Source organism: Arachis hypogaea, chromosome 14 (assembly GCF_003086295.3).
Source record: "Arachis hypogaea cultivar Tifrunner chromosome 14, arahy.Tifrunner.gnm2.J5K5, whole genome shotgun sequence".
Lineage (NCBI taxonomy): Eukaryota > Viridiplantae > Streptophyta > Magnoliopsida > Fabales > Fabaceae > Arachis > Arachis hypogaea.
This window is the reverse complement of record NC_092049.1, coordinates 125,120,249-125,137,353: the sequence shown is the minus strand read 5'-3', so window position 1 is coordinate 125,137,353 and position 17,105 is coordinate 125,120,249. Positions and strand designations below refer to the sequence as shown.

The 17,105-nt window shown below is 33.9% G+C and overlaps 1 protein-coding gene across 1 annotated transcript; it reads left to right on the top strand.

Annotated features, from left to right (window-relative positions):
* Window positions 1-3,934: 3,934 nt before the first annotated feature.
* Window positions 3,935-5,242, top strand: LOC112743992 (F-box/FBD/LRR-repeat protein At1g16930-like). Its single transcript, XM_025793444.3, has 2 exons — window positions 3,935-4,748; window positions 4,845-5,242. The coding sequence occupies exons 1-2, from the start codon at window positions 4,032-4,034 to the stop codon at window positions 4,869-4,871; spliced, it is 744 nt and encodes a 247-aa protein (XP_025649229.1). The 5' UTR covers window positions 3,935-4,031; the 3' UTR covers window positions 4,872-5,242.
* Window positions 5,243-17,105: the final 11,863 nt, after the last annotated feature.

Sequence of the window (17,105 nt, the reverse complement as noted above, 5' to 3'; positions counted from 1 at the left end):
TTAATCATCTAGAACCTTCTTTACAAATATCTATCCTACCACTATTTTCTAAATACTTCTAGATTATTCCATACTACTCTTCATACTTCTATATCCATCCACGCTCTTCTAGAATATTCTATGACCTTCTAGAGTCTTCTAGAACCTTCTAGAGTATTTCGCAACCTTCTAGGACATTATATAACGTTCCAGAACCATTTAGAGCATTCTCAAATACTCTAGAAAACTCTACAAATACTATTAAATTTAACTTTCTAAAATTTACCGTGACAACTCATTATTGTTAAAAATAAAATAATAAAATAATGAATAATTTAAAAAATTGCACAAAAAAAAATTGAGAATATCAAAACTAAAGTGTTCAAGATCCTATCTGCCTCAAAATCCTATTCGAACCTCCAACATATTTTGTCAAATTGAAATTTGTTCATTTTATCCGATATTAATTTTTTATTTGAGTTCAAATTGTGTTTCGGGTTGACTTGACCCAACTCAAAAAACATGATGTATGATTAAAATATATCATTTAAATCAAATTAATATTAAAATATTATATTTTTATATTTTAATTAATATTTTTTATATTATATAATATTTTTTATTTTAAAATAATTTATTTTAATATATATTTTATATAATATTTATTAACTTTTGTCTTTAAATATAAAATTTTATTAATCTATTATATAAAATTTACAAAATTATATACTAATTATAGATAAGTAAAATTTTAATTTAATTTGATTTATTTTAAATTAATTTAAAATTAATTTAAAATTTTTAAAATGAATTTAGTAAAATATTAAAATTAAATATGAATCTATCTGAAACCAAGTCTAGCTATGTAATCCTTAGTCCAAATTTAAAGGGAAAAATTATAATAGTTAAAATCTTGATTTAATTCTTAAAATCTTTATATATGATGATTTTTTTTTTGTTGTTCAAACATCAAATATTATAATTTTAAATAAATCAACTGATTTTATAAAACTTTAATTATGTCTAATAATTTGTAATTTAAATTTTATTATAATTTTATATTTTAAGTATTTAATTTATAAATTTATTTTATAAAATATCAATTTTTATAGAAAAAAAATTAAAATTTTATGTAAGATTAAAAAAATTAAATATATAATATATAAAATTTAAATTGTAAAATTATAATACTATAACTCAAATGACATAGTTTCTTTATTTTTACCTAAAAGTTTCGGATTTATGTTTTACTCCTAATTTTTGAAAAAAAAAAATTAAAGAATTAGATATGAAATTCTATCAATAATTCAATATTTCTGCTCTGCTTAAGGTAGAGTTTGCTAAAATCCATTCCAATCCGTTTCTTTGAGTTTTGAGTTCTCACTGAACCCAACAATGGCACTAGCCATATCAGGGGTTGATAGAATTAGTGAATTACCGGATGTGATTCTTTCTCACATGCTTTCTTTTTTGGAATCTAAAATGGTTGCGGCAACAAGCATTCTCTCGAGCAGGTAGAAAGATCTGTGGCACTCAGTTCCCATAGTGGATCTCGATGACGCACTCTTCCAGGATAAGGAAGAACTGTTTGTTCGCTTCGCATACATAGTTATGTTATCGCGAGATGTAATGCAACCTATTCTCAATTTCTGTCTCAAATTTGAGTATTTTTAATACCTAAACCATAATTTTAACGAATAAAACAATAATTTAAATAAAATTTTTCATTAACTAACATTTATTAATCTTCTACGATAACTATATAATCTTTTGATATTATCTAATACAACATTACTTAAGTTAAATATAATATAACTAATAATAGATAGTAATTTAAACTAACTATATCATCTAATTATTAAACTAAATAATTATTTTTATAACAATTATTTTTACATAAAAATTCATTTTAACTAAATAAATATGTTAAAATTATAAAATAATACAAAAATAAATTAAATTTAAAAGAAATAGAAGAAAAAAATTATCTAAAATGAACGAATTACAAAGATTAAAAAAATCGAAAAGAGCCAAAAATAGAAAGTAAAAGAAAAAAGAATATGAATGAATAGTAAAAAGTAAAAAATAAGAGTGATCATATACTTATATATTTGGACAAACTTTTTTGATGTTCGCCGAAAGATACGACGAACTTCATAGATTATATAAAATTCGTCGAGAGAGACGATAAACTTTGTGAAAGTGACGAGATTTGTCGAGAGACACGACAAATTTGGTCTAGACAAAAAAAAAATTAAAAAATAAAGTCAATATAATTTTTGTTTGGAAATAAGTTTTTTTTCTAATTTTATTATGGGAAAAAATCCTAAGTATTGACTCAATTATTTGTTGGTACCTTAATTTGGCTCAATGTGGTAGTGACTTGTCGTTTCTCCTTTCATTTTTTTTAGGTCCGGGTGGTTCCTTTTCCTCCTTTCCACATTAATTAAAGGGTATTATTCTAGGCCTCATAATTCACTGGTTGTGGATTTTACCTTCCCAATGAGAATTCGAGGTTGACGTGCCGTCAACTATCTTGGATCGAGACTTTACCTTTTGGGCCTTGGTAGTTGGTACTCGGGTGATCGAGACTTATTCATATCAAAATTAACAGGCGAAGAAACAAGTAAGGAGTATATCAAAATAATTGGAGCCTTGGTTAAAGGTTGAAATATTGCTGGAGATGAGACCAAAGAGAAGAATACGAGCTTACCCAATGACACCAACTATTTTGGATAAACTATAAAAAATATACTCAAATTAATAAAAATATTACAATTTTAAATTATTTAAAAATATGATAAAAATATAAAAAATATTATTTTTTATAAATAACAAATAATTTTTATATTTGGCAAAATATTTATATATTTGATCTAAAATTTTATAGATAATTATTTAAAAAATATATACAAAAAACTGAATAAAACTTTGATGTCTAGATTTTTTTATTTTTTAAAAATATTATTAGTTGTTAATAAAAATAACAAAAAATATATATTTAGTGAAAAATCACTAAATTTTAAAAATAAAAATATCTTAATTTTTTAATTATGGTTACAAAAAATGATATCAAAATTCAATTTTTAAAATTTTTTTTATAAATACATATTTAATGTTAAGTATTTTTATCACATTTTTAAATAATTTAAAAATATTTTTTTAATAAAAAAATTCAAAAACATTTTTTTTGCATTAAAATAATTTGAGTATATTTTCTGTAATTTATCCTTTTTTAGTTTTTAATCAAAATTACTTCTCTCCAGTCTCCACCCCGCGTTATACTGTAATAAAAATCTTTCCTAAACCCATTACTATACCTCATTATGGTCTTATATGGCGGTCAAATAGTATATACAAGTCCAATTCTATTTAGCTGCTCTCGCATAAGCCATCACCATTGAATTGTAAACCTAGTAAAAGTCACCTTTATAAAATTGCATATTTTAATTATATATTGAATTACTTTAATTTATATTTTTAAGTATTTTTCTGTCTGAAAAATTAAATCAAATTCACAAATCTGTTTAAGTAAATAAATAAATTAAAATGATTTGAATTTATTTAATTTAATTTTGTTTTAAGTAAGATGATAAATAAATCTTAAAAAATTTACTTTTTTGAATAGATTAATTTTTAAAAAAATATTAATAAAATTTTCTAAAATAATATATATAAATACATAACTTCTAAATTAATTTTTATAATTAAAATAAAAAATTTTATTTTAAACTAATTTATCCACCTTTATTATTAAAAATTTTATTAACATTTTTTTTAAAAAAAATTAACCTATCAAAAATATAAATATTTAAAATTTATTTATCACTTTACTTGTTTGTTTATTTCAATTAAATTTTTATAACGAACCAACAAAAAATAAAATTGAGTCCAAATTTAATTAAATCCAGTCCCATCCAACCGACCATTAACACCCTAGTGGCCTGGTGAGAATTCCAAGGGACAATATCACTCCCCTCTTTATATGCCTAAGAAACAAGTCAGGTTTGCAAAACCACAATCTCTTTCTTGATCTTTTTCTGAACCCAACAATGGCACCAGCCATATCAAGAGTTGATAGAATTAGTGCATTACCGGATCAGATTCTTGTTCACATCCTTTCTTTTTTGGAATCTAAAATGGTTGCAGCAACAAGCATTCTCTCGAGCAGGTGGAGAGATCTGTGGCACTCAGTTCCCACAGTGGACCTCGATGACGCACTCTTCCCGGATGAGGAAGAACTTTTTGTTCGCTTCGCGTACGCAGTTATACTCTCGCGAGATGTGATGCAACCCATTCTCAATTTCCGCCTCAAATCTGAGTATTCTTTAAGTGCTCAATGTGATGTAGAATTGTGGCTCAACACCGCCATACAACGTAAAGTTGAGAGGATTGAGCTGTCACCGTCCATTTATTCTAAGATAAAGTTGCCGTTTGGAATTCTGACATGTGCAACCCTTGTTGTTCTCAAGTTGGCAAACTTAACAGTGGACAGTATTTCAACAGTACACTTACCGGCTCTTCAAACTTTGTATATGGATGGGGTTAAATTTGCAAAACGTGAATATGTTGATATGATTCTCTCAGGATGCCCAAATATTGAGGACTTGCAAATCGAATCTCTCAAATTGTATCTAAAGTTCAGACCTCTTGCCGTCACTTTCGGCAATCTAATTCACATGCAGTTCTCTGTGTATGATTGTATATGGTGGTTGCTACTTAGACTGCTCAACTCTTGTCCCTTGCTTCAAATTCTTGAACTGAGAAAGGTTGGTGGAGAGTAGTGAAGGATTTTTGTTTTCCCTTCTATTTTTTTCTTGTATTGGAAATTATTTTGTTGTTTGTGATGCTTTGATTGCTTGCAGGAGAAAAAGATATCGACAAGTTTGTAGGATCGACTAAGTCGGTATTATCCGAAAACCGTTCCCGGATGCCTTTCATCGCACTTAAGAGCCTGCACTATAGACAATTTTTATGGTGCTGATATGGATATTCAATTTGCAATATATATTCTGCAGAATGCATGTGTGTTAAAGAAAATGATTATATGTTGCTCGAGTTCCTCAACAAAAAGAGATAGATTTGAAATTTTGAAAAAGATATCCAAGGTTACTAGGATCTCTACAACTTGTGAATTCTTGTTTGAATGATATTATAGTCTCTTCAGCTTGTTAGTGTTTTATTTAGTTTTTACTTGCTACCTGCGTTGCTGTTTGTTTTGGAAGACATATATAATTAGGGTGAAATAAATGTAATGCTTGTTTCTAGCTAGTTTTTATTCTAGTTGATGAATGGCTAAATATTGATATAATGATATAATATATAGTTATTACTTATTTGGGTGGGAGTTTGTAAATTGTGAATGGTGAAGCGTGAAAATTTGTACGTGAGAAATTAAACTAACTAAATTGAAGAATTCAAATTGAATTATAATTATTAAAAAATTACATAAGTTTTAATACGATATAAGAGCAAAAAAATGATAAAAATGGTATAATTTAACAAATCAAAATTGATCAAATTAAAAAAAATGGTCAAAGTTTGTAGTTAGAATTTATCATCATTATGTTAGTATAATTATCAAGTAGTAATATAAAATAAGTTGTCAACTTATTATTTTGTTAAAATTTTATAGAGATATTAATTAGAATTGATTAAGAACAACTATATAACTAAAGAAATTAGCACATTCAAGTTTGTAAATAGATATCATATTCATATGCAGTGATATTATTAAAGTAAAATATATGCCTAATGTAGAATTAGTTGAGAATTTTTATTTCTTCTCTATTACGAGAACTAATAGAGAGTATATATATATATATATATATATATATATATATATATATTATTAGTGTAGTGTTGTTTTTCTTAGTATATAATTATTATTATTATTATTGTTGAGGAAAGATTACGTTAAAGTTAAGTTGTATTTTGGTTGAGATATTTATTTAAGTGAACGATCTTGAGAATATTAGTTTCAAAAGTTGTTGCTGTATATTAGTTCTAAGACAAATTAGTTTTTACTGAACAATATTTCCTTTTAAAGACATAAGAATAAGACGATGTTTTGTTACCAAATGGTAGATAATTCATTCATTAATGAAAGAAAACTACAGCTATTCATATTTGGGACAAAAGAGAGAAAAGTGGGTAGCTCCCAACACTCAAGAGATTAAGAAATCAGGACATAAACATTAAGAAAAAAGGAAAGCGAAAGCAGGACACTCTTGCTTGGATGATATGCATATAGTCTCTTCAGCTTCTTAGTGTCTTATTTAGTTTCTACTTTTTACATGTGTTTTTTTGTTTTTAAACAAAAAAATCTCAACACACTAAAATGAAGCAACAAACAAACTGACACAAAAACAAACTCAAACACAATGGTTATCAATTTTTTGTTATTTCTGGTATTACTATCAACAATCAATAGGATCAATATCAATCCACTTTTTGTAGTTTAAAAATATCCTTCTTTATATTACCTCAATACCTGCTTCTTTATTGTTGAAAATTCTATCATTGCATTCCGCCAACCAGATGTTCTAAATCAAGTCACCTCTTTTGCTCCTCTTTTCTATTAGGCATGTCAGTCCAACTCTCAAACAAGCCTTTAATAGTTCTTGAGACAACCCAAATTCTATAAAAACACTTTAACCACGCACACCACATCTGTCATGTAAATTCACATAATAGAAACAATTAATGAACAAATTTCATCTCCTTTTTATACAGGACATATATATTATCACTTTGGTGAATAACGCCTAATTTATTTAATCTCTTTTTAATATTCATCCTTGAACAAACAATCTAAAAAGCTCAATTCTCAGAAATACCAATCCTTTTCAGAACAAACTTGTAAAACTATAACTCAATTTTTTTTGAAAAAGTCTTCAATTGCAATACCTACACAACCGTTTGTTTTGAAAGACATAAATAATATAATTTGAAAAAAGTTGTGCTAATAATAATATTTAAGTGATTCTAGTTCTTGCCAGCATCAATGTCATGCTTGTTTCTAGTTTCTATTTAATTTGAGGAATGACTAAATATAGTCATCTTCAGTGAGAACTTGTAATTTATAGTTGGTGAAGTGTGACATTTCATATATTCATAGTCACATATAGAAACAGAATTGATAGATGGATTAATTAAGTAATTCTTTGCCTAAATTAAATAAGAATCTTTTGGTCTTTGGCATGGGTGAAAAAAATAACTATATGAACTTAATTAAGCAGACTAAACCAAGTCTGAAAAAAAAAAAAAAGAAAAGAAATCTGTTTTGTGCAAGTCTTTCTAAAAAAGTAAGAACCTTTGTTCTGTACTAAAAGGCATGCAAATTAAAGGAACACAACTACCAGGGCAAACAAGGGGTGAATTTCTGAAAGTTTTCTATGATTCTAAAAGAGTCATATAATACTATGTAATCACTAAATATTATTATTTTTAGTTAGTAATAATTTGTATTTATATTTATAAGATAAACAAAAAAAATATAATTTGTATTTATATTTATTAAAATTTTATATATATAAATTAATACAGTTTATTTGTATCTACATTTTTAAAAATTTACATATATAAATTAATAAAATTTATTTTGTTAAAAATAATTTAGTAGTTTTACTGATTAAATAACAATAAAAAATTCTAAAAATTGCTTACCTACAAAATTTATGATTCTAAAACTGTCATAATATGTATGGGTTGTAAAATTTGACTTGATGCATTTGATATTAATTCCTTGTTTCTTAACTCTGTCCTATGTATATAAGGGTAACAGATCAAAAGGGGCTTTTTATTCCATGAGTTTTGATACTTTAATTAAATCAAATTAAATTATTTTTTTACAATAAATTTTATAACTATATGACATAAATATAAAAAGTAGAGTTTATTATCTCTTCTCTTATCACCTTTTAGACAAATTAAGCATAAATTTATTAGACAGAAATAAATTTTTTTAAGTTTTTTAATAATTAAAAAAATTAAGTGTAATTTTTAATTTTTTTAATATTTTTTATATTATTTTTAATTTTACTTATAAAATTGATAAAAGATTATATTTTACTTTTTTAATTATTAAAAAAATTGAGAAGACCAATTTTCTACCATAAAATTTACCTCTTCTTTTTTTTTTCTAGCACCACTGTCTCATCATCACCTTAAATACAGGAATTTGTACTTTATCCTTATGTGTTTTGATTTGACATTTTAAAATGTTCAAGTTGATGGTAAATTACCATGTCATAATTAGAAATTACCAATTTTTTTACTATAATCATTTGATCATCTCTTTTCATAGAAATGGATAAATCGAAATTACTAAAAATTTGCAAGATATAATTAGGAGATGACCTCTTTTTTTGTTCTTGACAAAGAAAATATACTCCAACCATTTTAAGTGTCATTCTAGTAAATTTAGATACATTCCAAAAGCTACCCATCCAAGCTAAGAAAATTAGGTTTGATGCGCAATATCTATAGCAGATCGACGGTGCATGAACAATTAGTGTGGAATAAATATCATGCTTCTACTTTATTTAGTTTCTACTTTCTACCTTTGTTGGCTTGTTGCTGTTTGTTTTGGAAGACATATATAATTAGTGTGGAATAAATGTCATGCTTGTTTCTAATTTTTATTCTAGTTGATGAATGGCTAAATATTTATATAATTATATGATATGTAGTTATTTGGGTAGGAGCTTGTAAATTGTGGATGGTGAAGCGTGAAATTTTGTACGTGAGAAATTAAGCTAAATTTATCAATTATTAATAATTAAATTGAAGATTTAAATTGAATTATAGTTACTAGATTATTAGAAAATTATAGAAGTTTTAATATGATATAAGAGCAAAAAGGTTATAAAAATTGTATAATTTGACAAATGAAATTAGTTCAATTACAAGAAATTAGTAAAAGTTTGTAGTTAGAGTTTATCATAATTATGTTGATATAGGTATCGAGTAGTAAAACAAGTTATCAACTTGTTATGTTAGAATTTTATAGAGATATTAGTTAAAATATCAAATAACTACATAATTAAAAATTAGTATATTCAAGTTTATAAATAGGTATCATATGTAGTAGTATCATTAAAATAAAATTTATGAGTAATATAGAATTATATTACGTTGAGGGTCTTAAGTTCTTCTGCTGCCTCGTGTACTTCAAACAAAATGTCGTCCTGACCCAGCTTCTCCATGTTCTGAACTTTGTTTCCGAGTTCTCGAAGCACTTTTTCTGCTTCAGCGCCTACCTTCTTCAGCTCACTTTGGAAAACTTGCCTCTTCTCAGGTGGAGCCTGATAACCGAAAAGGAATCTTAATGACTATTAGAATCTTTAGCATATCGTATTTATTATTTTGTGTTTAGCATCTATAAATCACTGGTTGTTTGCTATATTATTATTATTTGTACCGTACCTTATAATTTGGAACTGCCACCCTATATCTCGGTCACGTCAGCCACGTCAAACAAATAACCATCAGATAATCATGATGTGATAAACAACCCCAAGAATCTCGGTAAAAGCCGAGATTCACTCTAACAAACCATCAAATGAAATCAATCTACAACTCTATAAAACGGCAGTTATCAACTCAGCCGGGGCAACACACTTCAAAAAACCACACTCATACACGTTTCCTACGCTTATGCTCTACTTTATAACTACTCTCCACTAACTTGATCGTCGGAGTCCTTTTTGTAGGTTCTCCACCCGGTTCGTGCTCAAGCTTGGCGTTTCTCCGCTGCAGAACAAAGTCTCTTTCATCAACCGACGGAAGCCGACGTATAGCACGGAGCCGCGCATCCTTGCACGAACATTTGGCGCCCACCGTGGGGCCAACCCCACCTCGTTCTTTAAGTTTCTGAAACTAACGACGTAACACCCTTTTTCCTACTTTTTCCTCAGGAACTAAGCCATGACGGACCACTCAGTAACGCCTTCTACTAATCCGACCAATGCTGACCTCCTGGCTACAAACGCCGCCCTGCTTGCGGAAAACCAGCGGATGGCCGAGCAATTGGCGGAGATGCAGAAAAATGACGAACAGAAGGCCAATAAGAGAATACACACAGATCAGCAGGAAGAACGTCAGTCAGAATCCAACATAAAGATAGGGGAATCTATCCCCAAAACGACACGACGACGAACGAATCCTTTTTCAGAGGAAATAATGAGTTTTCAAATGCCCAAAAGTTTTACACTCCCAATGACCTTAACACCGTACAAGGGGATCGGAGATCTTAAAATCCATGTCACTAAATTTGAATCAATGATGTTTCTTAATAGCGACTCCGATCCCATCTTGTGCCGGTCTTTTCCTACTTTCTTAGATGGGGCAGCCCTATTATGGTTTTCTAACCTTCCTGCAGGTTCAATAACAAGCTTCGATGAATTCGCCAAATTATTTATTAACCATTTTGCAGCTTCTAAAATTTATGTGCGGGACTCAGACTACCTCAGCACGATCAAACAAGGACAATACGAAAGTTTGAAGGAATACATGATGCGGTTCACAGAGGCGGCAATGCAGATCCCCGACCTTAACCCTGAAGTGCAACTGCATGCCATCAAAAGCGACCTTCGCCCCGGGAAATTCCAGGAAGCAATCGCAGTGGCAAAACCAAAGACACTAGAGGAATTCCGAGAAAAAGCCCAGGGCCAGATCGAAATCGAAGAACTCAGAGAAGCACGGAGGAATGATAAGCCAATGAAAAAGGAGGAAGAGAGGTCTCATCGGCCCACAGGCAAAGACCCTAGAAAACCATTCAAACTAGCACCGAAGTTCGACACGTACACAAAATTCAACACAAAGAGGGACGATATAATCAAAGAGATCCTGCACAACAAATTGATCAAACTGCCAGTTCGAGCAGGATCATATCAAGATCAGAAGTACGTGGATAAAAGCAAACACTGTGCTTTTCATCAAAAGTTCGGCCATACCACAGACGAGTGCATCGTGGCAAAAGACCTACTGGAGAGGTTAGCCAGGCAAGGGCTCTTAGACAAGTACATCTCGTCAAAACAGCGAAACACAGAAAGAGAGTCAGAAAGGGATAGCAGACATAAACAGGTTGAAACACCCCCATCCAAGGGGATTATTAACTACATCTCAGGAGGCTTCGCTGGAGGTGGGACCACCACCTCGGCAAGGAAAAGAAGTTACCGAGCAATGATGACAATGGAAGGAACTCGCCTAGAACGACAAGCATCAAGTCCGACCTCACGCATCGACTTTAGCACGGCCGACCTAAAGACAACATATCCGAACCTTGATGACCCAGTTGTCATCTCGATTCACATGGGGGAACTAACAATAAAAAAGGTCTTGCTTGACCCAGGGAGCAGTGCCGACGTCTTATTCTACTCCACCTTCAAAAAGATGCATTTCAGCGACAACGCACTGCAACCGTCACCCGGAGAATTGGTAGGGTTCTCTGGGGAAAAGGTATCGGTATCCGGGTACATTTGGCTAAGAACAACACTCGGAGAACCCCCACATAGCAAAACACTAGATATCCAATTCCTAGTGGTTGATTGCCCTAGCCCTTATAACATCATTCTAGGACGCCCATCATTAAATGCTTTTGGTGCCATTGTTTCAACTGTTCACCTTTGTGTGAAATTTCCCTTGCAGGATAACATGGTGGGGACGGTTTACGCCGACCACAAGGAGGCAAGGCAATGCTACAACGCGAGCCTCAAAACAGTAAAAAGGGAGGAGATACCTCGGATTCACACCGTCTATAACTCGGAACACATACCAACGCTGGCTGAGCTAGATCCCAGGAGCGACAACAGCCGTCCAACGCCAACAGACGACCTTGAACAGGTACAAATAGGTCATGATAAGAAATTTACTAACATAGGATCGGCATTTATTGCAGGGCACAAAGCCGACCTTACCACAATATTACAAAACAACGCCGACTTATTCGCATGGACGCCAGCAGACATGCCTGGCATCGATCCTAACTTCATTTGCCACAAGCTAGCTGTCAATCCTAATGTCCGACCTATACGACAAAAGAAAAGAAACTTGGGAAACGAAAGGAGAAAAGCGGCGGCAGCAGAGACCAAAAAACTCCTGGAAGCAAGGTTTATCCGAAAACTTCGATTCTCAGCATGGCTAGCAAACGTTGTAATGGTACGTAAAAGCTCGGGAAAGTGGCGCATGTGCGTGGACTTCACCGATTTAAACAAAGCATGCCCCAAAGACGGTTACCCCCTCCCCAACATAGACAGATTGGTAGACAACACCTCGGGATTCCCGGTGCTCAGTTTCATGGATGCCTATTCAGGCTATAACCAAATCCTCATGCACCCGGAAGACAAAGAAAAAACAGCATTTATCACAGATCAAGGAAATTTTTGCTACAAAGTCATGCCCTTTGGGCTAAAGAATGCGGGAGCAACATATCAGCGGCTTATGGACAAAGTCTTTAAAGATCAGATCGGTAGAAACATTGAAATATATGTGGATGACATGGTGGTAAAATCAACTTCGGAAGAGCAGCACAAACACGACCTGGACGAGGTATTTGCACAACTCAGAAAGCACAATATGAGACTAAATCCAGAAAAATGCGCGTTCAGAGTCAAGGGGGGCAAATTCCTCGGTTTCTTGCTGACAAACAGAGGTATAGAGGCGAATCCCGACAAATGTTCGGCCGTAATTAACATGCAATCCCCTATAAACAAAAAGGAAGTTCAACAACTCACAGGTCGGCTGGCAGCTCTTTCTCGGTTCTTGCCAGCAGCAGCGGAAAAGTCATACCACTTCTTTAACACCTTAAAAAAATCAGACGAATTTGTTTGGACGATAGAATGCGAAGAGGCTTTCACCAAATTCAAAAACACCTTGGGATCACCGCCCATATTGAGAAAACCCGAACAAGGTAAACCCTTGCACCTATTTCTTTCAATTTCCACTAACACAATCAGTTCGGTACTTGTAACAGATGACAGCAAAGAACAACACCCAGTATATTTCATAAGTAAAGTCCTACAGGGCGCCGAAACAAGATACCCGACGATAGAAAAATTAGCATATGGACTAATCGTCACAGCTCGAAGACTTCGGCATTACTTTCAGGGGTACCGAATTATAGTCCGGACCAATCAACCACTCCGGCAGATCCTAGCCAAGCCCGACCTAGCAGGAAGGTTAACCAAATGGTCGGTAGAACTCTCAGAATTTGACATCACATATCAGTCCAGAGGATCCCCCAAGGCACAAGCTTTAGCCGACTTCATCTCAGAGTTCACAAATGAAGTGGAAGAAACAAAACCATGGGAATTGTATGTCGACGGAGCATCCAATGACAACGGATGCGGAGCAGGAATTCTGCTAAAAGACAACCAGGGTGTATATGCCGAACAGTCAATCAAATTCCAATTTCAAGCAACAAATAATCAAGCCGAATATGAGGCGCTATTAGCGGGATTGAGACTCGCGAAAGAAGTACACGTGCCGAGCTTGCAGGTATATTGCGATTCCCTACTCATAGTTCAGCAGGTAACCGGTAATTTTCAAACCAAAGATACACTCCTAGAAAAGTACCTACATATTGCTAAGGACATGATAAAGGGTTTTCAAAAATTTGAAATAACACATATACCACGGGAACAAAACTCTAGAGCAGACATATTATCTAAATTAGCGACACACAGAGAAGATCAGCAATCAGGAAGTTTAGTACATCTCACACTAACAAAACCTAGCCTAGATTTGCAGTATGTCTTAAATTTGTCACAGGGAGAAGACTGGCGAACACCAATAATACACTACCTGAAGACGGGAATCGTACCAGAGGGTGATCCGAGGTCTTTTAAAAGAAAAGCAACCCAGTTCACCCTAATCGGAGATAATCTATACAAACGTGGTTTTTCCCGACCACTGCTTAAATGTCTTGCAGGGGAGGACACCAGATTAGCAATAGACGAAGTCCACGAGGGCATTTGCGGACATCATATCGGAAGCAGAAGCTTGGCAACAAAGATCTTACGTGCGGGATATTATTGGCCGACCTTAAGGTCGGATTGCACAGACAAGGTCAAAAAGTGCGAATCATGTCAAAAATGCTCGCCACTGATACACAACCCAGCCGAGGCGTTACATACGTCGGATGCAACCTGACCATTCCACAAGTGGGGTATGGATATCCTCGGACCATTTCCTATAGCGCCAGGCCAGGTAAAGTTCCTTTTGGTAGCCGTCGACTACTTTACAAAGTGGATAGAAGCGCAACCACTTGCGAAAATAACCTCGGATAAGGTACAAAAGTTCATTTGAAAATTTATCGTTTGTAGATATGGTTTGCCACGAGAAATTATCTCTGATAATGGTAGGCAATTTACTGACAAAAAGGTTGCATCATTTTTAAATAACATGAATATTAGACACTATTTCTCCTCTGTTGAGCACCCACAGACCAACGGGCTCGCAGAGGCGGCTAACAAAGTAATTTTGCAGGCCCTAAAGAAAAAACTAACCGAGGTTAAAGGTCGCTGGGCCGAGCTAATACCAGAGATACTATGGAGTTATAACACAACTCCACAATCAAAAACTAAAGAAAGTCCTTTCCGCTTAGTGTACGGATCAGAATGCGTGATCCCTTTGGAAATCAGCCAAGGGTCAACGAGGATCGAGCACTTCGACGACAGTTCTAACGAACAAACTCGGCTTGCCGAGCTTGACATCATTGATGAAGAACGCAATCTTACGCAGTTAAGGCAAAAATCAATGCAACTAGCTATGAAGCGTCAGTACGACAAGAAGGTAAGACCAAGGGCCTTCCATGAAGGAAAATTGGCAGTAACATGGGAAGGACCTTTTCGGATCGCTAAGGTGGTCGGAAAAGGGGCTTATCGTTTAGAAACATTGAACGGGACGACATTGCCCAACACATGGAACATATCGTCACTCAAGTACTATTATAGTTGAAACAATATTGTAACGTACAGAGTGGTAAGGTACTCTTTTTCCTAGCCACGAGGTTTTTCCCTAAGGAGGGTTTACTCGGGTAGGTTTTAACGAGGCCGACCATCCTGCACACCTCGAATATGAGGAACAATTCTATCTAAATGAAATCATACATCTTCCCATACACAGACATGCAAAATAACAATGAAACGCTGAAATCATAAGATATTTGCAAAAAACAAACTCCGACACTATACATCGGAGAAATAGTCGATAAAGTTGGAATAAAAACCAACAAGTCTTTCAAAAAACATACAAGTCCAAAACTACTTAAGGCAAATAATAAAATTTTCAAACAGGAGGAGGCACATTCTCATCATGATCTTCACCAGCCTCGTCCTGAACCAACTCCCCATTAACGACTATCTTCGTCACATCAAGCTGACGAACATCGAATCCAGGATCAAACAATGACACTTGAGAAACAGCCCGATCGAAGTCCGAGGTGAACATCTCAATGCCTTGGTCTTCCAGTTCATGAATTCGAGCAGTCATCTCACCTTTCGCCTTATCGTTATCCCTAATCTCAGCTTGAAAAAGTCGAATCTGATCCTGAAGGCGAGCAACTTCTAGTTCTTTCTCTTTCAGCTTAGCAGCCACATCAGAGGCCGACTTTTCCTTCTCCTTCATTTTCGCTGCCATATCAGTGACGGCCTTCTCCTTTTCTTTAACCAAACATTCCAAAGTAGCAAATTTATCAACCTCAGCCTGCCTTTCAGCTCCAAGCAATTCAGTAGTACGCCCAACGCACAGCAAACGAGAAGCGACAACCTGACCAAACTCACGTTAAAACAAATAAGGAAAACCAGCAGAAAAGACAAAGAACAGGATGGACACAAAAGTTTACCTGAACGTATTTGCCTAAGGCCTCCAGACCCACACGGCGAGTAAGTGTAATATCTCCAGGATACTGGGAAGCTCTATCAGAAAGCTCGGCCAGTGGAAATTGGTCGCTCCACAGAGAATGGCTGTTAGCCCCAGGAATAAACCCATGGAGCTTGCGCTGACGATCGAAAACAGTAGTAGAAACCTTGGCCACCTCCCTATCTTCCTCGGACAGCACTTCCAACGAATCATCAGCCACTGCTCTTTTTCTTTTTGAAGAAGAAACAGGTTGTGCGGTCGAAAAAGCAGCACCCCCTTCATCAATATTCTGAGCGGCAGAAGTAGTCACACCTTTTTCCCTTTTTCTATCAAGAAAAGATTGAAGCCTGGAAGAAGTCAGATGCGGTACTCGCCCACCTACAAACAAAACCAAGGAAAGGACATCAGTATCAAAATAGAAAATTAATACCAAAGACAAACACGCACATTACCTATATAAGTACGCAACCCTTCCCTATCATTATCCTTTTCAAAATTTAACATCTCAGAGATTGAAAGGCACTCGCCGGAAGCAAAGTTTTTCACCAAAAAGTCGATAACCAAATCTTCTGCGTCACTCCTATACGCCTCAAGTATTTGCATAGGCTCAGAACACCAATATAAGGGATATCTTTCTATCAGCTCGTCATCTAGATAGAAAGGGTATTCTGTTTCTATAGATCGGACTTTCACAAACAGAGACTTGAAATTTTTAAAAGACGACTTGTACAGAAGGAATATAGAACGGCCAGGAAAACTGCTTAAACAAACCCATAAACCCTTCCGAACCCCTTTCGACTGGAATAGAGAAAAGAAAACGCCAAGGGAAGGAGGATACTCTAGGAAGGACATCAAACACTGGTAAGCTTTCAGAAATGCCCAAGAGTTAGGATGTAATTGGGAAGGAGAACAATTCAACTGGGTCAATACGTCGCACTCAAAGGAAGAAAAAGGAAACCTAACATGCAGTTCAGAAAAACACGGAGTATACATATAAAAATACCCCCAATCACCCCTACGCTCACAAACCCTATCATCACTAGAACAAGGGAGAAGCTCGACAGCAACATTAGAGCCATCCTTCACCAACTTCATCGCACGAAACTCTTGGAGAGAATCAAAATCACAATACGAAGAAGCGCGGGTCTTAACGTCATCATTGACCCAATGATAAAGGTCATCCTTTTTCACCTCTACAACTTTCTGCTTCTCCTTCAACTTTTCTTTATCCATTACAGACCACAGTTACGAAAAGATGGAGA

What these genes read in the sequence shown, in the direction of transcription:
- LOC112743992 (XM_025793444.3), top strand. Translation starts at nt 4,032, where the DNA reads ATGGCACCAGCCATATCAAGAGTTGATAGAATTAGTGCATTACCGGAT. An exon ending in AAATTCTTGAACTGAGAAAG is followed by an intron (nt 4,749 to 4,844) that starts GTTGGTGGAGAG and finishes GATTGCTTGCAG; the next exon opens with GAGAAAAAGATATCGACAAG.